The 24,384-nt window shown below is 40.8% G+C and overlaps 1 protein-coding gene across 1 annotated transcript in view; it reads right to left on the bottom strand.

The window, feature by feature from the left end:
* The window catches only part of ADA (adenosine deaminase), a 30,027-nt gene extending 8,646 nt beyond the window's left edge, over positions 1–21,381 (bottom strand). The window contains exons 1-4 of the mRNA XM_074288514.1: positions 21,228–21,381; positions 10,006–10,067; positions 3,763–3,885; positions 678–821 (exon numbers count right to left, since the gene is read on the bottom strand). Of these exons, the coding sequence (XP_074144615.1) occupies positions 678–821; positions 3,763–3,885; positions 10,006–10,067; positions 21,228–21,260 (362 nt within the window). The 5' untranslated portion in view covers positions 21,261–21,381. The remainder of the gene's footprint in view (positions 1–677; positions 822–3,762; positions 3,886–10,005; positions 10,068–21,227) is intronic.
* Positions 21,382–24,384: the final 3,003 nt, after the last annotated feature.

The raw sequence follows: 24,384 nt of genomic DNA, 5'->3' as shown, positions 1-24,384 counted from the left end.
TCCCAGCCTAGGATCAGGAAGCCCAAGTTCAAGTCCTGACTCTGCTCACTGTGACCTCAAAACTCCATTGAGTTGGCCACATTGTTCAAATACCAAATGTATGCTTTCCAAAAGAATGATTTTATGGAAAACTCACACAGGACAAGGCACACAAGGTAGTCAGAAAAAGCAATATAAGGATTCTCTCAAGGTCTCTCCTAAGAACTTTAGAATCGGTTATAAGACATGGGAGATCCTAGCATAGGACCAGCCAGCATGGAGTGCCCTCATCAGAGAAGGTGCTGTGCTCTATGAGCAAAACAGAATAGCTCAGAAGAAATGTAAGATGTGCAAAATTAAAGAGGCTACCCAAAACGTTTTTATGGACTATTGGTGTCCAACCTGTGGCAGAGCACTCATCAGCCACAATCAGATTGTAGCTTGACTTTAACTACATGGTTAAAGTCTGGTCCTTTCTGGTCCTCTTTGAGAACGGAGGGAGACCACCAACCAATGTGACCTTTAGATAAGTCACTTTCTCAGTTTTCTCCTCTGTAAAGTCAGGGGCCCAAACTAGATCATATCTGAGTTCTTTCCCCACTCTAAGAGTTTATCTTCCAGATCATTCAGAACTCTAGCTTGACCAGGCCCAGGCCTCAGGCCCCACACATAACCCTGGTCCCTCCCCATGCACTTACTCAGCCTGATTCCAGGGAATGGGTTCCACCTTGGAGTTGGCCAGCAGGTGGGGGCTATACCTCACCTCCACGTACACAACACCTTCCTTGGCTTTCATCTCCACAAACTCATAGGCCACGCGTTTGATGGCCTCCCGGTCACCCCTGTAAGGTTGAAGATGAGAGAAAGGCAGGGTTCAAAACAACTCCATCCCTGGAGGCAAGAAGGGGAGGAGAGGGCAGGGAAGGAAGTCACGGGGTTTTCTTGGTAAAGATACTGAAGCAGTTTGCTCGTTCTTCTCCAGATTATTTTACAGATGAGGAATGCAGAGGAGGACAGATAATGGGGGAATTCTATGAAAGTTATACTTGAAGCAAGGATACTTACAGCAGGGTATTTACTCAGTGTGATTGATGAGATAATGGTTCTCTAGTTCACATATACTTAGTGTGATGTAATGATGTATTTAAGGGCTGAGAGCTCAAGCTCAAGCCTGATCTCAGACTCTGACTCAAAGGAGACACAGAAAGAGACAGAAACAGAGATCCTCCTGGTGGCTCTCCTGCCTTCATCACTTCTCCACTAAGATCAAGGCTCGTCCAGAGATACTCCAGGACATTACCAGGAAACTGAAGAAAACAGGGCTTAAGTGCCTTGCCCAGGACACAGCTTAGTAATTGTCTGATGCTAGATATAAACACAGGAAGATGATCTTCTTGATTCCAGGTTCAGCATTCTATCCACTGTGCTGCCTTCTGACTGCCCACATGTATATAAGTAAGCAAAAGAATATGAGAGCACATATTTGTGTCCTTGTGTGTGTGTGTGTGTGTGTGTGTGTGTGTGTGTGTGAGAGAGAGAGAGAGAGAGAGAGAGAGAGAGAGAGAGAGAGATAGAGAGAAAGGCAGAGAGACAAAGAAAGAGAGAGACACAGAGAGAGAGAAAGAGGCAGAGAGACAGAAACAGAGAAACAGAAAGAGACAGAGAGAGAGAGACAGAGAAACAGACAGACAGAGAGAGAGAGAGAGAGAGAAACAGAGAGACAGAGAGAGACAGAGAGAGACAGAGAGACAGAGAGAGACAGAGAGAAAGACAAAGATACAAAGAGAGAGACACAGAGAAAGACAGACAAAAAAACAGACAGAGAGACAGAAAAGGACAGACAGACACAGAGAGAAACAATGACGGAGATACAGACTGAAAGATATAGAGACAGAGAGACACAGATAGAGAGACAGAGAAAGAGAGATACAGAGATGAGAGACAGAGACACAGAGACACACACAGAGACAAAAAGACACAGAGAGACAGCAAGAGAGAGACAGAGACACAGAGACACACACAGAGACAAAAAGACACAGAGAGACAGCAAGAGAGAGACAGAGACACAGAAACAGAGAGAAATAAGAAAGACAAAGAGACAGAGACAGAAAAGGACAGACACAGACACAGAAACAGAGGCAGAGAAACAAAGATGGAGAAACAGACAGAAAGATATAGACGGAGACAGCCAAAGGCAGAGACAAAGACAGAGACAGAGAGAGACATAGAAAAACAAAAAGACAGAGAGCTAGAGACAGAGACACAGAAATAGAGAGAAACGAGAGACAAAGAGACAGACAGACAGAAAAGGACAGACACAGAGAAACAGAGACAGAGAGAAACAAAGATGGAGAAACAGACAGAAAAATTCAGAAAGAGACAGAGAGAGACAGACAGCAGTTTCATGGACACACCCCACAATCTTCTTCCTGAAAAACTCTCAGGGGCAGACAACAATTGAAGCAAACCAGGAACCTATTTATTCCCCTATGTGAAGGTAGAGGAAGGGACAGGGAGAGGGACAGACCAGAGGGGACACAGAGCTTGAGAGGTTTCCAGGAAGGATAAAGTCCAGGCCATCCAGAAATAAACCATTTATCTCTGTAAGATAAATCTTTAAGATTTATCCAGGCCAAGATCTAATCAGTAAAAAAAAATTCTAAGTTTGGGCTAATGGATGTATTCCTCCTGCTGTTGTGTTTGCTCTGACAGATCTGGGGGAAATGTTGATTCTATTATCAAGACCATTGATATGGAAATTAATATATCTTTGACCAAGATTTGAGTGATCTAAGTCCCATACCCCAAGGTAGCCCACCTCCCAATATACTAACCAATCAGAGGTGATTAAGCATCTCTCAGGAACACCTCCTCTTTGAAGGGCATACAAACTATGAACCCACCACCATGGGAGCTCTAGGCCTAAGTGAGATGGACAAAGGACCCTACTTTCATTAATGACCTGCTGAACTTGTTAATAAAATGATTAAATTGTCCAGAAAATAAAAGGTGCCTGTAGATGTGGCTGTTGGGCAGTGGGATTCAAGGCTCCTCCACTCTGCTTTTCTTACTGGTGTGGTACAAAGAACCTTGGTTTAATCAAAGAACCTACGTTCAAATTCTGGATTTGTACATTTGTACAATTGTGGATAAGTCACTTCCTCCAAGTGGACCTCACTTTCCCTACCTATAAAATGAGGAGCTGGACTCCAATGATAGTCCTAGAGGCCTCTGTACCTCATTCCCTTTCCAAACCCAAAACAGCCCCATAATTGGGCTCAATAATCCTTATGTCTTCCCTGGCTACTCCAAAACAACAGAACCTTTCTCTAAATTAGAATATTTCCCCCACAATTTACTTAATTCTTGTGTCACTCATTTCCTATGTGTTTGCAGAGGATTGGGTTTTTTCCCATTTTCTATCCCCCAAAGTGCTCCTTACAAGCCCTGCAACATAGCAGGCTTTAATGAACAATTAATTAATTAAGATGGCAACAGATAAAGTAGAAATAATCTGTGACTGAGTGTTTGGGCAAATCATCTGACTTTTCTGATCTTCCACAAAATCTGAATACTTACATTGATTCTCCCTCCCTCAGGAATGCTGAGAAGATGACCTAAATGCATGACTCTGAAAATATTTTGTGAGTTTTAAAGACGTGCATGAATCCAAACTGTAAATTGGACTCTTCTTGGCCATAAGACAAGATTAGACTGTTGGCCACCTCCTGCATTTTATGAGCCCCTCATTCTCATGGGGGACTGGGGGCCCAGGCAACTCACGCAATGGCTGGCATGTAGTACTCAAACTTCTTCAAGAACTCAGGGAGGCTTAGGGGATGGTCCATGCCAATGATGTTTCGGAGTTCCTCCACTGTGTCAGCAGGAAGTGGGATTCCTCTTTTCCTGGAAGCAAAAGCAAAGCACACGGTCATCCAACAGCCACAGATGACCTGGGACCACAAAGCATAGAGGATGGGGCCTAATGCTGGGATCCTTGCCTTCCTTCTAGGCACATGCTCCTTAATCCATGGAGGCAAGTGTGGTACTATGGGAAGAGACCAGATTGAGTTAGAAGACCTGGGTTCAAATTCTGTCTCAGCTATTTATTAATTGTGTGATTTAAGGCAAGTTATTTTACCTGTTGGGAAAAAACACACCTTCAACAGTGTCTTAAACCTGTAAAGAAAAGGGGTTGAATTAGGTAGTCTGAGGTCTCTCCCAGATCCAGATCCAGATCCACCCCTTCTGTTCTATTACTCCAGCTACCCTTTTGTTTCCTCCATCCCACCATAAATCCGTCCTGGCTATAATTTTCCTATTCTGCTCAATAACTGTCCAAGGCTCCCTACTTTCTAATGAGAAAAGAACAAACTTTCAAGCTGTAAATCTGAGGGCCTCCACAGCCTGGCACCATTCTACCTTCTTAGTTTCATTCTCACACGATTTTCCTTCAAAAACTAAGTGCCAATAGAACTAAGCCTCACGCCCGCTTCTTCCTGACTCTATTCAGGTGCACTTGCATATCTACTATGCCCAGAATGGTCTTTCTTTGAGGGCAGGTAGGTGGTACAGTAGATAGAATGCAGGGCCTGGAGAAAGGAGACCTCAATCAAGACACTTAACTGACTGAGGCAAATCACTGGAACCTCTGGCTGCCTCAATTTTCTCATCTGTAAAATGGTGATAATAACAGCACCTATCTCCTCAGGGTTGTTGCAAGGATCAAATGAGATCATATTTGTCAAGTGCTCAGCACATGTAGCATTTAATAAAATGCTTGTTCCCTCCCTTCTTTCTATTCCCACTTTGTGAAATCTTGCTACTTCTTTTAGGAAGCTTTTTCTAATCCTTTTCTTCATTTCACACTTGGTTTTTCCAGAACACATGATTTGATCTTTTAAAGCACTTACACAATTATTATTGTTTGTCCTTTATTCTCAAAGAAAACCATGACATTGGGAAAGTGACGTCTAGAATTGCAAGTGAGTTGAATTTAAAGAGAGATGGTTGTGTAAAATGACCAGCCTCACTCTTTCCTCTGGAGTCACCCGGGTCCAGTGGCAAGATCAGGGCAACTGGAGATGGCCCTCGATGTTATAATTAATTCTCTGTGTGTCATGGATCATGAGGACAAGGACAACATCTTCATCAGATTTTTGCATTTCATAAAGGGCTCCTTAAAAATTAATTTTAAATTTTCTTATTTTTACAGACACTTTCTGTTTTCACATCAGATGCATTTCTGAATATCTCCCTCCTTTAATCAGCCAAAGATTTTTAAAAAATCAGAAAAAAGGCAGTTCAGCAAAACTAGACAATATGGCAGCCATGCCTAATGAGCATATACAACATTCCACATCCATGGTCCACCTCTATCTTCCAGCAAGGAAGGGAGATATAGATTTTCAACTCTTTTGTAGGCCAAGCTTGGCCATTATAATTCCATGTGGATTTGGGGGTTTTGTTGTTGTTCTTTCCATCGACCTTATTGTAGCCATCAATTATACTGCTTTCCTGATCTGCTTGCTTTTGCCTGTGTCCATTCATATGTCTTCTAATACTTCTCTGACTTCTTCATATTTGTTGTTTCTTATAGCATAGTAATATTTCACTACATTCATGTAGTATCATTTGTTCAGTTGTTCCCTAGTTTATAAGCTCCTCCTAATTCCATTTTGCGGTGATAGGTTTTTTTTCCTACAAACAAAATTATTTGGGTCCATGTGTTTTATTGGCTATCTTGAGACATGAGAAATTTGGAGCAAAGGAAATAGACATTTTAATCACTTTCTTACTACAACCTCAAATTGCTTTACCATATAATTGGAACATCAAGTGAATATGTATGTGTTTCCAATGATGCTTATTTCCATCTTTTGTCACTGTGCCAATTTTCTAGACTCTTTATAAATGTTTATATTAGTTTGTATTAGAAGCTTGGGCTGGCCAGGAAAAGGAAAGGACAGAAATGGACGTGTGTGTGTGTGTGTGTGTGTGTGTGTGTGTGGGTGTGTGTGTGTGTGTGTGTGTGTGGTGTGTGTGTGTGAGAGAGAGAGAGAGAGAGAGACAGAGACAGAGACAGACAGAGAGAGAGAGAGAGAGAGAGAAAGAGACAGACAGACAGACAGACAGAAATAGAAAGAAGGGGAGGCAGTGAGGAAGGAGAGGGGGAGAGGGAGATCATCAAAACTTCTCCCATGGAACCCTTATAAGGAAGGGGCTCCTGATGGAAAGAGAATTTATCATCCACCAGAACTAAATCATTGCTGATTAGGACTTTTTCTCCAAGGGCTCAATGAAGCACTTATCCTGTCTACAAGTTTCCTTCTCAGTATAAAAGGATGTAACTTCTGGGAAAGAACATGGTTCTGCCTCTAGTTTCATCCCAGGAAGAGCCAGATCAGGATACTAGATGCTGGCTCAGTGATTCCTGGGGTCTGAGCAGGTACCACAAAGTTTCTCAGCCTCCCTCTTAGGCTTTCACCACCACCTACTTGAAGATGGAAAAAGAGTCAAGGGGAAAAAGAGTCCTTTTCACTTTCCTTTTCCAAGTTGCTTTAACATCAACTGCCCTTCCTCACTGGTAACATCTGTATAGAATCAATTTTTCTGAGTCCAGCTCCAGACTGGCATCTTTCTTCCCCTCTTCTCCTTTTGTACTATGTTCCCCTTTCTCTTTTTGGACTCATATTTAACTTTAATGATGTAGATTCAAAAGAAGCAGAACTAGAAGGAACCAGAGAGATGATTTATGTAGTCCCTTATTTGGCCCAGTAACAGAATTATCCCATATTATAAAGAAACAAGACCAAGACCCAAGCTCTAACCAAAAATTTAACACTTTTCCCATTCTATGACCTGTTCCTTCTCTGCCTGCATTTATCAGATCTCAAATCTAAAGATGAAAGGGACCCCAGAGATCCTCAAGTTCATCCATATATGATCTTACTGAAGAAATCTCTAATATATTTACTTTTGGAAATTATTATGATCCTTTAAATAGGATGGCACCATAAATATCAAAAAATGCCATAATGACTACAAAAACACAAAAGCATGTTTAAATGCACTAATATTCAATTTTGATCATTCCAGGAATTAAAAACAAAGCCTTCTTACTAGTAGAGGAATATTTTCAAGATAATCTGGTCACATCCTATGCATAATTAAGTCATTTTTTTAAAATAGTGGATTTTTTTTTTAATTATAACTTTTTATTGACAAAATATATGCATGGGTAATTTTTCAACACTGACCTTTGCAAAAACTTCTGTTCCAACTTTTCCCCTCCTTCCCTTTACCCCCTCCCCTAGATGACAGGTAGTCCCATACATGTTAAATATGTTAAAGCATATCTTAAATACAATATATGTATCCATATTTATATTGTTGCTTTGCTACACCAGAAAAATCAGATTTAGAAAGGTAAAAATAACCTGGGAAGAAAAACAAAAATGCAAGTAAACAATAACAGAAATAGTGTAAATGCTATGTTATAGTCCACATTCATTTCCCAGTGTACTTTCGCTGGGTGTAGCTGGTTCTGTTCATTACTGATCAATTGGAACTGATTTGGATTCTCATTGCTGAAGATTGTCACTTCCATCAGAATTGATAGTGGTTTGTTTTTTTTTTTTTTTTTTTTAAGCAAATAAGGAAAGTTAGTAAAGTTGTACTTTTTTAGTGGAAAAACTTTAAAAATAGACTAGGGGTAGTTTGTTGAGAGAGAAAACTCCCCCATAAGCATATGCTACATATTATAGGATACAGCACTTGAAGTTAGTAGGCATTATTTCACAGACAGATTAAAGGATTTGTTCATAGTCAAAGAGCTAGAAAGTTTTTGAGAAGGGATGTAAATTTAAGTTTCCTTAACTCCAAGATTTGACTCATATCCTAACCTTGGAAAGGATATGGAAGTCTTATCCATAAGAGGAAAAGACATATCCTTCTATATCTTACTGGTACCTTGATGCAAGTTATCAGATAAAGAAACACACAGTCACTAATCCAAGATCACACGGGGTAAGCACTCAGTACAACAAGTAATATTAAAATCCAGATTTTTCTAAAGTCTAAGTACAGAATTCTTTCTACTATCCAATATTTTTTCTTCTTAAAGATTGCAGAAGTAGCTTGACTATTCCAAACCCATAGGAGAGAATCTATATCACACTCGATTGAATATACAAAAAGTGCTGTTATGAATATTTTGACACGTAAGGAATTTTTCTTTCTCTTGGTATCTGAACAATGTCCTGAATGCTTTCTCAAAGCTCACTGACTTACCTGGTTTCTAGCCTTTCAGACTGCCAAAGACTTCTCCAAATCTCACCTGGCTCCCTAGAGGCCAAATTTCCTCTATATTTGACCTTAGAAAAGAGATAATGCTCTCTAGCTTTGCCTGTCTTCTTGGGAAATCAGAAAAACAACATAACCAATCACTCTTTAGCCCAGGGCTGGATGGCTTAGAACTCAGATGATTCTCCACCCCACCAGAGGAGGGAAGCTATAAAAGAAATCAATCAATTAAGTTATTCTAAGGGAAACTCTAAGACAGCTCCCTTTCCTTCCTCCAGACCCAAGGTCTCCAAGCTTTTCTTATCTCCATAAAGAGTATTCTAGGCTTTTTTTTTTTTAATCCTATTATTGAGAATTCTCCATCTTCCTTATCCTCTTAAAGGCAGTCCGTCCTTTTTGATCCCAACTCTGTTTAGTAGCAGCTAACGACCTGATTAGGACCAATCCACGTTGCTGCTTGGACTAAATGAGTTAAGGACAAACAATGACAACCCAGCCCTTCCTTCCCCCATGTTCCCCACCCCCCCCAACTTTCCTATCTGAGTTGGGTGGGTAAATCAGCCGGCTACCAGTCACTGCCTTTTGAAACTCCTCTGGTTTTAGGCTACTTTTAGGACACTTGAAGTCACAGCCCATCACCCCTTTGAGGAACAGCAAACACAACAACCTTATGGTAGTCTGAGTTGAGCCACTAATTTGCTATGTTTTAGCTGTAAAATAGAGATACTACTACAAAGAAAGGTGGATTATTGCCATGGTTCGGTGGCTCTGGTCTAGTTACTGATGGACTTTGGACAGTTCCCACTTCATTCATTGATACAGTGACCTTGGCATGGAGAAGTGTTCCAAAGCTATACCTGAATCTTTTCTACCAGGCTATCTTAACAAGTCATAGAGTCCCATGGGTTCAGGTGCCTGATGGTCAGTCCTTGACCAGATTCACATGGGAGTAAAGGGTCAATATCAAAGCTGACCCAAAGGAACAGAGACTCTGGAGAGAAAGTCAGTAGCAACCTGGGATACCTTGTATCATCTCCCAGTCTAACACATTCCAGGCAACACATTCCCCAACTTCTTTTAATTTCTTAGACTTCAGCAGTCACTCCCAAGATATCCTGTAACTCACTCCAAATTGACTTTTTAAAAATTAATTTTAACATTTTTAATATTTGATGTATTTAATGTTTTCCCCAGTTACATTTAAAACAAAATTTTACGTTAACCTTTTTTTTTTTAGTTTTAGGTTCTCTCCTTTATCCCTACCCAAATTAAGAAACCATATGTGCAGTTATGCAAAACTCTTCCATAAAAGTCAATTTTTAACATTTTTTCTTATATTTTACATTTTTTACTTTCATCCTTCATTCCAAGTGGCATCACATCATGTGTCAGAGGCTCAAGTCTCACCTCTGAGACATTGGCTATTCATTCTTTGGAAGGTCACTTAACTTACAGTCCTTTAGGTAGCTCTCTGAGAGTTTTAATTTTGAAGGAAAGTGCTAAACAGCATGTTTCCACATCTGTCAAGTTCCCTGTAATCAATGGAATCACCAATCCGTTTCTGAGATAAATACAAGGCAATTTCAGGGAGGAGACACTAATTATCAAAACATCAGCCCCTAGACAACCAGCAGAGGAGCAGAGGTGACAAGGCATGAATTCTAATCTTAGTCTCTCTCATCAACAGAGACAATTATTCTTCTATCCCCTTTGCATACTCACTTGCCATAGAACAAGATGGTCTCAGGCTTGATGGCTCCATCCAGATGGACATGAAGTTCTACCTACAAGAGAGAAAGAACTACATATAAGCAACCATGATAATGAAAAGTCTAGAAGCCCACAATACTAGGGGGCCTTCTAGGAATATTAAGAGGGCAAAACTAAGAGTTAGAAAAAAAAAAAGGCTGCAAGAATCCCTGGTCTCTTTCATCATCTCTATAAAAAAAGCAATATCTGGATTTGACTCTAGTTCTGAGAAAAGTCTGTCAGCCTGAAAGCTTGAGGCATAAGAGGTAGGGTAAATGGAATCACAACTTCTTTCAAGTTATTTTCTTTTTCCTTTTTTTCTTTTTTTGTGAGGCTGGGGTTAAGTGACTTGCCCAGGGTTACACAGCTAGGAAGTGTTAAGTGTCTAAGACCAGATTTGAACTCGGGTCCTCCTGAATTCAGGGCTGGTGCTCTATCCACTGCGCCACCTAGCTGCCCCACTCCCCAAGTTATTTTCTTAACTAGAAAATAGGGTTGAAAACACTAATGTTACATACCTTACAGAATTTTTTGTGGGGGAAAAAAAAAAAAAAAAAAAGGATTGAGTATAGGGGTCAAATAGTATTTTCACCTTTTTTGTTTGTTTGATTGATTTTTCTTTCTTGTGTTTTTTTTTCCCTTTTGGTCTAATTTTTCTTGCCCGACATGACAAATAAGCATAATTTATATCAGGTTGCTTGTACAACATGACAAATATGGAAATATATTTAAAAGAACTGTATAAGTATGACCTTTATCAGATTGCTTGCTGTCTTGGGGAGGAAGGAGGGAAGGGAGAGAAGGGGAAAAATTTTGGAACACGAAATCTTACAAAAATGAATGTTGAAAACTATCTTCACATGTATTTGAAAAAATAAAATACCATTGGGATAGGGACTGAGAATTTGATTTCACTAATATGGACACCAGAGTGAGGAAATTCCCTTTATTAATACAATCTAGCATATTCTGTATAATGATCTCCTGGTTCTGCTCATTTCACTCAGCATCAGTTCATGTAAGTCTCTCCAGGTCTCTCTGAAATCATCCTGCTGGTCATTTCGTATATAACAATAGTATTCCATAACATTCATATATCATAACTTATTCAACCATTCTTCAATTGATGGGCATCCATTAAATTTCCAGTTTCCAACCACTACAAAAAGGGCTGCCACAAACATTTTTGCACATGTGGGTCCCTTTCCCTTCGTTAAGATCTCTTTGGGATATAAGCCCAGTAGTAATACTGCTGGATCAAAGGGTATGACATATTATCTTTAACTTAAGAATTAGAGTTGCCATGAACTTGGAGGAAATAAAGTGACTTGCCCAGGATCACACAGTCAAGATATATCAGAGGGAAATGTTCCATAAATATTACACTGCTTTACATGCATCAACTGTTGTGAATAATGACAAAAGAATCCCTAATTTCCTTCAAAGCATAGGTCAAGAATTACTTCCTACAAGAGTCTTTACTTTCCACCCCCACTTCCCTCATTACTCTGCATTAACTTATTTGTGTGCCATAATGAATAGAGAGCCAGCCCTGCAGTCCAGCCAATAGAGACATAGCACTAACTAGTTTACCCAGGCCAAATCCCTAACACTCATAGTGCAACATTTCAAGTCTAGAAGGCGTTGACTTGCATTGGAAAAGAAAGTTTTTATACTCCGATGTTTCTCATTCCAATGAAATCACAGGTTCAGTCTCTATCTTGAAATACAATATAAATATTTACTCTACTTTGTATTACTTGGGGACAATGAAGAGGTCCAAACAAAGTATTAGGAGTATTTGAGGAGACAAGACTTCAGGTGGAGAGGACTCAGGGAAACCTTTCCAGAATGGGAGAATAATGATTAGAAGGTGTGAGGGGCTGAGACTTTTGAGTCAATGCACTGAGGTTGGACAATAGAGCACTTGAGGCTAATGAACGTTTGGACAATACTCCATAAGAACATGCTTGGAAAATGACCCTTCCCACTATCCTGTGGTGGCCCAGTCATTTGGTGTATACAGAGAATTGTGGGAGGTACTAGAAGGTACAATGAGACTAGACAGACGGACTCTGGGGGTGAGAGGAGGAGGTGAGGTCATAGAGATCTTCCCCTTCACTTCCACCACTAAAGACCAAGAATAAAGACTTTTGCTTATCCTGACTCCGGCTGATTCTAAGGTAACCAGGGTTCTAAAGCGGTCGCCATAAGAAGGAATTAGAGCTCATTTAGCTACCCCAGCAGTTCCTAACCTCTTTTGTGTCTTGGAGTCCTCTGGTAAAGCCTTATCAAAATAATATTGACCCTTCTTAAAATAATGGTTCAAGGAAATTTATTTTTAACTTACAGAATTGTATGAATGTGTTGTTTCACAATAAACTCTTTGAGGGGAAGGAAAGATTGTTTCATTTTTATCTGTCTTTCTAATTTCTTCAGTGCCTGGAATATGAGGTGCACTTAATAAATAGTTGCTTACTTTGCCTGGAATATAAGGGTACTTAATAAATGCTTGTTAAATGAATGAATGGTTGCAACTGAAGGGGAAAAGGAGGGTTGAAGGATCCAACAGTGGAATACTCAAGGAATGAGAAGGACCCTGGAGAGTTCCTTCCAATAGCCTTGACTCAAAAGTGCATTAGAACAATGAATTCGCCAGATTCTCTATAATGTCATCTGAGTCCCCATATTAGGTGAAGGGAAGTTGAAACAAGTTTATTTTGGCTTAAAAAGACTTAAAAGGTTTCTGAATTAACTGAGATGTATGTACTTAAAGACACCCATAGAACTTCCTAATTATTTCTCACTTTGATATGGCCCAGTGGGTTCTCTGAATTCAAGGTCAGTATTTCAGGGTCAGTCTCCAACTGAGTTAATTACAATTACCTCCTTCCCTCAGGCTGAGCCTCACCTCTCTCCCAATCTCTAATTCAATCTAGCCACTTCAAAGGTCCATGGGATGTAAGAGAAAAGATGGCCTAGTACAAAGCCAACCTCATCACTGGGACTAAAGAAGCATCAGCTTGACTGTGGCTGGTTAGACCTGTTCCATGACACAATAGCTATTGTAGCTCTTAAAGATACTTCCTAGCCTTTTGGAGCAGGAAAAGGAAGACATAACTCCTTCCTGCCATCTTTGTCCCCTGCCCCCACCTCATGCACCTAAGAGACTGCCTCTCTCACAATGCAGCCTCACTGGGGCAAGAAGTGCAGTACAGCTGCAGGTGGTTAATAGCACCTTATAGAACAATTTAATCAAGCTACTTCCTGGACTCTAATAGCCACTGAGATCTCAGAGCAGGGGCTGGTCTAAGCAAAAACAGAGCTCCAAGGTAGAATAAGGTAGGGGCTGCATCAAAATGATCCCTCTAATAGCAAGATTCTAGTGTGTGGTTGGTAGTCAGGAGGCCTGTGTCAAAATTCTAGCTCTGCCACTAATGCTATATGACTATTTCCTTCCTCTTGGTTTATTTCTCTTTTTAGTCAAATATGTCAGAAATGATCTCTGAGGTCCCTTCCAGCTAGATAACTCTATTTAAAACTCCATTTACAAAAATTGAGTAATATAAACGATTTCAGGGATAGAGTTCTAAAGTAAGGTTTTATCCAAACCTAAAATGGAGGTTGAGAATAACTGTACCTATTTGTTTTTTTTTCCTGATAGGGCCTGAAAAATGGGTCAGGATATTCAGTGACTACAGTCACAGGAGGAAACCTTTCATCATCAAGTCAGCCTCCTATGAGAGCTCTCATGAGATCACCCCCAGGAGCAGGTGATAACTATTTAGAAAAGATTTCCCTCCCCCCTCCCCCAGGAATCAAGGCAAAAGAACCCACTGCCCTTGATAGGGCAAGGAGCCAGACAGAGACTGACAGGAAACACGATTACAGAGAACCTTGAATACAGAAGCTCCCTCAGTAAAGAAGGGGCACCCTGCCCACTGGGCACTGTCCCAGGACAGGGAATGTAAAGGAGGAAGGAAGTCTGAAGGCATTGAGAGCCTTAAAGATAATCAGAGAGAAGCTGGACCCTAGAGGAGATGGGAGAATGTGCTGGTAGGAAAGCTAGTCAATTGAGTGTATGCCCAGCTAGAGCTGGGGATCCCCATCTCCGTGGCTTCTCAGTCTGGGCACTGTTTAACTAGGCTAGTAGTACAGTTGCATCTGAGTTGGCAGGGACTCAGGAGCAGCTGGCCTGGTTCACTTCCAGCCACCATCTGCAGGAAGGTCTTCTGGACCTTTATGGAGCTGAAATTCCAAGGGAGGGAGCAACAGGGCAGGGGTAGATGGGGGTCCTCTTCTGCCACCTGCTCCTCCCTGAAGCCTTTCCTTTCACACATCCTATCATTTCAGATTCATGTTTGGCTGGTTGGTCCTCCAACATGCCATTTTGAAATTTGATCTTAGGCAAGCCCCCTCTTTTTACAGATAAGGAAAGAGAGTAATCTGACCAAGACCACATAGGTAGGAAGAATTGTCCAATATGGCAAGAATCTGACTTTTCAGATGCGAAATCCTAAGTTCTTTCCGTGCTTCGGTGATGCATCACAGAAGGCAATGTGATGTGTCTGAAGAGCAGAGGTGGTGGAAAGGCAATAGATCAGTCATTTACCCAGAAGAAGAATCAGAAGAGCTTTGGACTCCTAGATACTCTGATCTGGGAATGGTTTTAAGTGCTTAGGATGTGGAGGGGAATCTCTTTCTCTTTCCTTTTTAGCTTATTCTCTTTGAATCTCAATTGCAGATGAAGTTTTCCCTAACCTTATAGAGCTGTAGACAGAGCTGGAAGAATCTTATAAATTATCTAGTTCTATCCCTCATTTTTTCAAAGAAAACAGATTCAGAAAGTGGAAAGGTCTTACCCAAGAAACTAAGTTTCTGAATTCTGGACCAGTGCTTTTTCCACTGAACTAAACTCCCTACTCATCTCCAGGTGTGTGTGTGTGTGTGTGTGTGTGTGTGTGTGTGTGTGTGTGCAGGCGAGTCTGTTTGACTCTGACTTTGTATCTCTCTGTCTCTGTGTGTCTCTCTATCTGCCTCTGTCTTTTTGTCTCTGTGTCTCTCTGTGTGTGTGTCTGTATGTCTGTATCTTTTTCTGTCTGTGTGTATATTATGTATATCTGTCTCTATCTGTCTGACTCTCTCTTTGTGTGGGTCTCTGTCTCTATATTTCTATGTGTGTGTCTTTCTGTCTGTCTCTATCTCTGTTTGACTCTTTCTCTCTGTGTCTCTCTGTATCTCTCGTTTTCCCTGTGTGCCTTCCTTTCTCTGTCTCTGTATGTGTGTGTCTCTCTGTGTGTATATCTCCATCTGTCTCTATGTCTCTCTATCTCTATCTTTCTTTGGTCAGACCTCATTAAGCCTAGGAAGAGGAATAAATTTCTTCTGAAGACTGATCTGCTACCCTAGGGTTTGAAAAAAAAGATGTGTTTAATGGTTCATCATGAGAACTCCATTAGTCCAAACCAGCAAATAAAACCACAAGAAGTAGCAGCCTGTGGGGAAAAGAGATTTGGAATCTGGGATTCAAATATCAGTTCTACCACTCACTGCCCATGTCACTCCCTTTCTCTGGACTCCAGTTAATCAAGAGTCCCTCTCAGCTTCAAATCTTAGGGCCAGGAAGTCTATCTACTATCTACTAAGACATATCTAATGGAGGTCACAAGGTAAATAAATCCTGAAGATTCATGAACCTTCCTCTAAGATCACCTCTAAGTCCAGGATCACTGCCAATATGCCAAGAAGTTGTTCTGCACAGACCGGATATCTGCTTGTCTTCCTGATCTCATTTTCTGCAAACAATACATTGGACTAGAGCCAAGAACTGGAAGATGTTCAGAGCTTACTAAGGGTCTCTCAGGTGGTCCCTTGAGGGTTCAGTAGCTGGGCATGAGGCAGGAGAGTATAGACAATTAAGAGGGAAGAATGATTGCTGTGGAGGAGCCCACCTTCAGGGCCACCTCCTGGGAAAAGTCTTCTCTAGTTACTGCAGCACACATAATTCTATTCTCAAAAGACCAATTCAACTCACCAAATATTTACTAAGGCTCACCTATGTATTTAATGTGCTCAGATGATCAGTTTTTGCTTTCAAGAAACTTATGATCTACTGGGAGACTACAATATGTAGACTATGATGAAATAACAATGTGGCTAACGGCTTTACAAATCTTAAAGCAAAGCAGTGTGACAAAATGGATAGAGAACTTGACTCGAACTTGAGATCTAGATTTAAATCCTATTGCTAACAATGGTTGTATGATCTTTTGCAAGTTATTGATCTGGGTGACTGTCTAAAAACAAGACATGCTGATCTGCATTGATAAGATTTCCTCATCTAGTAGTTTCATGATCATCACTGCCAACATTGACACTGACATAGGAGTTGGACATGCAATTTCACTGATACAGATAATTTCTGGATGAAGAAACTTTATCAGAATAAGTTTGTCTTAGGAGCTGTCTGGGCCTTGAGAAGTTAAGATATCTGCCCAGGATTACAGTCAGTATTAAAGCCATTTCTTCCTGGCTTTGAGGATACACTATGTCACACTTCTTCATAGTCCTTTTACACTTGATCACTGCATTTGTTGTCATAGGGAAGAAAGGAAAGGGAATAAGAATTTACGTAGTACCTACTGTATGATCCTCATTCTATAGTTGAGGAAATTGAGGAAAATAGAGGTTAAATGACTTGCCTAGGGTTGCACAACTAGGAAGTTTTGGGGACTAGGTTTGAACTCAGGTCTTCCTGACTCCAGACCCAATGTTCTATTTCTGAGACACTTAGCTGCCTCAATAGGCTTCAAAGCTAGGAAAACCTTGGAATAGAGAATGTCAGAGCTGGAATGGACATTAGAACCATTGCATATAGAAAGTGATCAGAGCTGGAAAAGACATCTACTCCAACCTTCTCGTTTTACAGTCTTGTCCTTCCAACTACACTGGTTGTTCCCTGAAGGCAGGGACTTGGTCTTCTATTTATAGAGATCCTGCAAAGTATAGCCAAGTACCAGGATAGTAATAATAACCACAATAATCAACTAAACTAAAAGTCCCCCATTCTGATTGCCTTGGATAGTATTCAGTTACCACCCTCCCCACTCACCCTGAAAACATACACACACAGGGTTTCCACCAAAGTGATTCAGGACAACTTCGCCAAAGGTTGTACCCTTTTTATCCTTTCCTGCAGTCAAGTTTCTCTTTCTGTACTTTTGTCTCTCATTGGGAGGGAAGCTGATGACATATACCAGGTCTGCCTAATAACATCAAATATGATCCACACTTCACTGTTATGGTATCATGATCACATATACACACACACACACACACATTCAGAAACACAATAGCCTCCAAGCTATTCTTTTACTTATACTCTCATACTCACAAGCACACCCAACCTCACCCTCATATCCTTTGAACCACTAACAATATGTATAGATCTTGTCATGTCATTACTCTGCTCAAAAATCATTAGTGACATTTCAAAGTCCAATTCTTTTTGTGCAGCAAAATAACTGTATGAACACACACACACACACACACACACACACACACACACATATATATATATATATTACATATATTGTATTTAACTTATACTTTAACATGCATTGGTCAACCTGCCATCTGGGGAGGGGGTGGAGGGAAGAAGGGGAAAAATTGGAACAAAAGGTTTTGCAATTAATTGTCAATGCTGAAAATATGTAAGCATATATTGGATTTAACATATATTTCTACCACGTTTAACATATACTGGAAAACTTGCCATATAGGAGGGTGTGGGGGAAAGAAGGGAAAATTGGAAGACAAGGTTTTGCAAGGGTTAATGTAACTATAATAAAAAAAAAAATCATCAGTGGCTCCCTGTTGCTCATGAGTAAAGTTGAGAGTTGGAATTCACAATCCAGTGCCAAGCTTCTTTCTCAGTTTCATCTCACATTCCCCTTAATTTGCTCTATAATCCAACCAAATTGTATATAACTTTCTATTCTTTGCATATATCCTGCATTCTGTTTTCCCAATTGGTCTCTAGATCTGGAGCTAGTTCTCCTGGAATATTCTTCTCCTTTTTTGCCTGTAGAATTCTTTCCCATTCTTTCCAAACCAGCACAAATAACTCCTCCTACTTCAGGAAACCTGCCTTGATCTTCCTATAATGACTTCTCCCTAGGACCTCACTTAGTGTTTTGCTCGTACTTTTCTAATGCACTTAGCTTTAATACACATTATTATATATCAGTATTTCTCTTATCTTTCTACTACACTGAAAGCAAAGAGCTCTATATACAATACAGTAGGAAATTAATAAATGCCACCTTTTGGAATCTGGGATTCACAAGCTGGTGAAAAAAAAATTGCCCCTCCCAGAGGTAAATGTTTTTGGAAATGTTTATTGATATCTTACTTTTCTATCACCTTCATTGCTCAATAGATAATTGCATTCTTTTTAGAAGATCTCCTGAAGTTTAAAAGGCATTCAGGAACTAAAAAAGTGAATTTTTAAGAGTTGAAAATGAGATAAGCACCAAGGCAGACAATTAGGTTAAGGCAAGTCACATCACGCCCCATCATGCCCCATAAGCAGCTAGCTGTTCATACTGACTACTCCTTCTCACTACATAAAGGTGACTGATACCAGTGATAAAAAGGTTTGGGTATCCTTTGGATACTCGGGATCTTTCCTTGCTCAACCCTGGGAAGGTGATGAACTAGCCCAGTTTAGTCTCAACCCAGATTTTCCCAAGGGCAGTAACTATGTCAATCAGGCTCCATCTGGCTAAAATCTGGATTCCCTCCATATTTGGAGCTGAGAATTTCCTGGGCTCATACTAACTCCACTACATCTGGCCCATGATATAGAGCATTTCTCCAGATACTAGAATCCCTGGCCAGGCAGGCCACAACCCTTGGCAGAAAATGCTGAACACAATTTGGAAATATAAACCTTTCCTGTTATGATCGGGGCTTAGGCAATGTACAAGTTGCTCTGGACAGAATACCCCTTCCTCCCTCCCTGCCCAGCGCCACTAGGAAGCTCCACCCTCCAGATAACCTCTATTTTCCTTATTTATTGGATCGTGCTATTCTAATTCTACATTTGACTGTTCCAAGTACTTTCTTCGCCAACACAATCTGGTTTTGATTTTCTCAAGACAGAATAATACAAAGAAAAAAGCACATCTTAACTAGTCAATTTGTGTGACCTTTGCCAAATCATCTCCTTAGGCTTCAGTTTCCTCATTTGTAAAATGTACTAAACAGTCTTTATAATCCCTTCTGGCTCTAAAACTATGATCTTTGGGTATTTTTATCCCCATTTTAGAAGCCAAGTAACAATTATAATAGATGATATTCCATAACTCAAAGTGCTCTTTTTGCAACTGTTGGGGATGTGCAGGCTTTTGATGAGACAAGGCGCGGGTGAAGTAAAAGAATTTACTAAATTTTAAGTAAAATTAGAAGTTTAAGTTTATTATAAATCATCTCAAATGGAGCAGAACTCTTTGATGGAATTAGAGTTCTGTCCATTCTGCTCATGAGCCCATTCTTCCCACCTCGTATATAAGATTTGAGACAATACAGAGCTATTGGGTTTGAATAGGCTTCAGTAAGGATATAGAAAGTTAGATTAGTGATAGTTCAAATTGCACAGAACTTAAGTGGAGGTACTTAACGTGAATTCAGTTCTATTGATAGTTAAGTAGGGGTACTTAGCAGAGGTGGGGTTGGGCTGGCTTCTAGGTCAAGATAACGAGGGAAATGACTCTTTTTGGGGTTTCCAGCCTGTTTCCCTTGTCAGATTCCCATCACAACCACCCTATGAAATGCATAGGAAGGATAAAGATCAATACCTCATTTTACCATTGAAGAACCTGGGGCCCAGAAAATAAGATAATTTGACCAAGGTTATGAAGTTAATCAATGGCAGGTTTAGGCCTTGAAAAGAAAGCTAGAGCTTTGGACTCCCCAATACAACACTTTACATAGGGAGATATAGAAAACTGGAGATGAAGGGAAGACTCTAGACCAATTAGTCCAACCCTTTCACTTTACAGCTGAGGAAACTGAGACCCAGAGAGGGAAATATCCCTGCCTAAGGCCACTAGAATTAAAACTCAGATCTCCTAATTCTACTACAAAGTGGACTGACTGCTGAGAAATGCTGAAATTGGGGACCTCTGAGATCTTCTGTACTCAGTCAGCTACTTTTCATTCTCATTCCAGACTGGATAGGGAAAGGTGCACACAAGCACAGGTCTGTGCCTCCTTATTCTTATAAGGTAAAAGGAAGGAAATAAGCATTTAAACAGCACTTACTTCAGGCACTATACTCAGCATTCTTACAAATATCATGACATTTGATCCTGACAATGATTCTGAGAGATAAGTACTGTTAATGGCCCCATTTTACAATTGAGACAGTGATTAAGGGGCTAGGATCACACAGCTAATAAGTGTCTGAAAGACTTGAATTCAGATCTTGCTAATTCTAGGCCTAATACTCTATCCTTCATAGCACTATCTGCTTCTAAAGGTTTCCTTTCAGCCTAAATACATTCATTAAGTTGCGATTTATACACCCTATGATTGGCAAAAAAAAAGCAGAGTCGGGATTCACACCAAGTCTTTAAATCTAACTCTAAACCCATGCTTGTTCCACTCTCCGCTGCGTTCTCTGTTCTAAAGTCCCACCGGGTTCTAACATGCAACGCTCTTTGTTCTAGCCTTCTGACTGGGACAGTTTCTGCTCTAAAGTCCCTTCCAGTGTTAACACTCATATTGTTCTCTGTTCTAACCTTCTCCAGCCCTGACAGTATCTTCGCTAAATCCCTCTCAGCTCTAACGTTCTCAGTTCCAAATTTCTCCCCGCTGCAAGTCTCTGGGGGATCCTAGGGAATGAGTCCAGAACTAATGTTTACGGTTCTGAATGGTCTCCGCCAGAGTGCCTATTCTCCACCCCAGCAGTGTGTTAAACAACAGCTACATCCTAGCCCTGGATGCAAATGGGGGGCCATGACTAGGGGAAGGGGACCGTGGAAGGTTCCTCCTCAGTCTCTTCCTCAGATCGTGGCAGCTAGGGAGCCCCAGCAGTGGCATCTACCCGGCTCCAGGGGCCGGCAGTGGGGACCCGGCTCCCTTCCCTCTCCCATTCACCCAGCCACCCGGGGCCGGCTTCCCGCGCTCACTTTAGGTTTGTCAAACACTGGCGACTGGCTCATGGTGACAGTCTGCTTTCGGTCCGTCAGTCCTTCGGTTCGGCCCGCTCTCTGCCGGGGGTTTCCAGTCTCAGCCTAGTAAGCCGCCACCCCAGTTTTAACTGGGCTCTTGGTTCCAGGCCCGCCCCCGGTTCATCCTGGGCCCCTCCTTCTCCACGCCCTCTATACGTCCGCTCCTCCCTCCCTTTTCCCTTCCCCCTCTCTCTTCCTCCGCCTCAGCCCAGAACCCAAGTTGCCCCTTCCCTAGCTAGCCGCGGTAGCCAGCTGTGAGTCTGGGTTCCTACTCTGCAGCCTCCCGGATCTCGGGTCTGGAGGAAGAAGTTAGAGACTCTCAGTCTGATTGATACCCAAATGTACCCAGCTTCTGGTTAGGCGCCCCGGGACCAAGGCCAGGGCTAGGGCCACGTGGGTCTCCGGAAGAAACTCCTGAAGAAGAGGTCCCCTATACGGAAACAGTGGCATCCCTACTTACAGAGTAAGACAGTGAGACTGAAAAGCGCCGGACTGCAGGCTAGGAGACTAGGGTTCGGGTCCTGGACCTGCCATTGATATGTTTTGACAAATCCTTGCGCTTATTTCCTCTTTAAAATGAGGTGGCTGAATAATACCATCTCTAAAGGCCCTTTTTGGTTCCAGATCCTATTATTAGAACCACCGATTATCAGACGTTTAAGAAGGTCCCCAAGTCCTCTAATTTTACAGTTGAAGATATTGGGAACATGACTTACCCAGGATGACCAGAGTAAAACTGAGTCATCTTAGTTTTACTAAGATATGGATTACATTCGAACCCAGGTCTTCTGTCACCAAAGTTAATGCTCTTTGCTCTCTACTTGGTTTTGTTTGTGCTGGCCCATAGTGGGCACAAAACATTTATTTTATTTATATTTTTAAATAATAGCTTTTTATTTTCAAAATATATGCAAAGATAGTTTTCAACATACCTTCTTGCAAACCCTTGTGATCCAAATTTTTTCTCCCTTCCCTCCACCTCCTCCCCTAGAGAGCAAGTAATCCAATATAGGTTAAACATGAGCAATTCTTATATACATATTTCTACATTTATCCTGGTGCATAAGAAAAATCAAATCAAAAAGGAAAAAAATGAGAAAGAAAGAAATCAAGCAAACAACAACAAAAAAGGTGAAAATACACATGTTGTGATTTACATTAAATCCCCACAATCCTTTTTCTGGATGCAGATGGCTCTCTCCATCACAAGTCTATTGGCTTGAATAACCTAATTGTTGAAAAGAGCCACACCCATCAGAACTGATCATGTTGTTGCTGTGTACAATGTTCTCCACAAAACATATTTAGTGACTGAGACACAGAAAATGTTGGCAAAAGTCCTACCTTTACAGACAAGGTTCAGTCAAAGCCAGGCTCTATGAGCATTAATTTGCATAACCCTTTGCTCAGGGATTCAGAAGATTAGGGATCCTAAAACAGACTTGACTGAACCTTGGCAATATTCAAACCTCATCTTTGGACCTTTGCAAAGGCTGTCCTCTTTTCTAGACTGACGTTCCAGTATTTTTTGAAATCTGATTCAAATACAGAGATGGGTGGTGGAAAGAGCATTGGACCTGATTATTATTGATTTGATATTCACAATTTTGATAATATTCACATTATCAGTAGCTTTAAAAGTTAGAAAATCATTGCAAAGCACTTAATGGCTTCATAATTCTAGAACTCTGAGAAGTTGGAATTTGGAATAGGGGCTGGAGAGAGGAAGAAAAGGGGTGGGTGAAGCTGACACAATTAGGATGGAGAAGATCCTTGATCTAGTCACATCAAGCACAGTTAAAAAACCAGGGAGGTATATAACCCTATTCAAAGTTTGTCCTTCATTCTTGAAGAGGACCAAGACATCAGGGAGGGTGCCATGATATGCAAATGAATTGGATTTAAGGGAGAGAGGTCTGTGTAAAGTCAAACTCATTCTTCTGGAACCATTTGGGTTCAGTGACAAAATACAGATCAGGATAACCAGAGATGACCCCAAAGACAAGATTTAAAGACCTGATAGCTGTCTTCAAATATTTGCAGGACTGGTATATGAAAGAAGGATTTGAGTTTTTTACTTGGCTCCAGAGGACAAGACCAGGAGCAATAAGTGGAAATACAAAAAGGCAAATTGAGGATTGAGGTCAGAAAAAAATAACTAACACTATTTTTGAAATAGACTTGTTCTGGGGCAGCTAGGTGGCACAGTGGATAGAGCACCAGCCTTGAATTCAGAAAGACCCGAGTTCAAATTTGATCTCAGACACTTAACACTTCCTAGCTGTGTGACCCTGGGCAAGTCACTTAACCCCAGCCTCAAAAAAAAAAAAAAAGAAATAGACTTGTTCCATACAATGAAGAAATTCCCTGTGGAGAGAATTTCTATCAATGGAGATCAATTCTTGCTTGAAGAAAATTAAATCCTAGAATATGTTTAAAAAGATTGCATATATTTAACCTATATCAGATTGCTTTCTGTCTTAGGGAAGCAGGAGGTAAGGGAGAAAGGGGAGGAGGGAGAAAAATTTAGAACACAAAATAAAAAAAAAATTAATATTGAAAACCATATTTACATGTATTTGAAAAACAAGATACCATTGGAAGAAAAAAAGAAAATTAAATCCTTAGAAGTCACTGAGAGGTCATGAAAGATTAAGGGATTTGCCCGGGGTCATACAACCCCTAAGTATCTGAGGCAGCACTTGAGCTGGGATCTTCCTGTCTCTGTGGGACATTCCAGGCTGCTTCTCTTCTTAACAATGAGAATTTCCCCCAAGTGGAATGGACTACCTTGAGATGTGGTGGGTTCTATCACCAAGACCTTGAAGCACAGGCTAAATGACCACTTGTCAGATGTGTTATAATGGGGATTTCTCTATTGGTATAGAATGGACTAGATGAGTGCTGAGGCCCCTTCTCACTCCAAATTCTGGGTGTTAGCTAATCATTCAATAATCCTGTGACCAAAGTAGAACTTCTATTTTCTTCATTTCAGAAATAAGGAAAGTGAGCAAATAAATACCCCTCTAGGGATTAGTGTCTTCCTTTGTAAAATGAGGGGGATTGGACTTCATTATTTCTAAGCCCCCCCATGCTCTCTGCCCAAAGTTCACAC

Source organism: Sminthopsis crassicaudata, chromosome 2, assembly GCF_048593235.1.
Source record: "Sminthopsis crassicaudata isolate SCR6 chromosome 2, ASM4859323v1, whole genome shotgun sequence".
Lineage (NCBI taxonomy): Eukaryota > Metazoa > Chordata > Mammalia > Dasyuromorphia > Dasyuridae > Sminthopsis > Sminthopsis crassicaudata.
The sequence above is the reverse complement of the archived record's forward strand: the minus strand, read 5'-3'. Positions and strand labels throughout refer to the sequence as shown.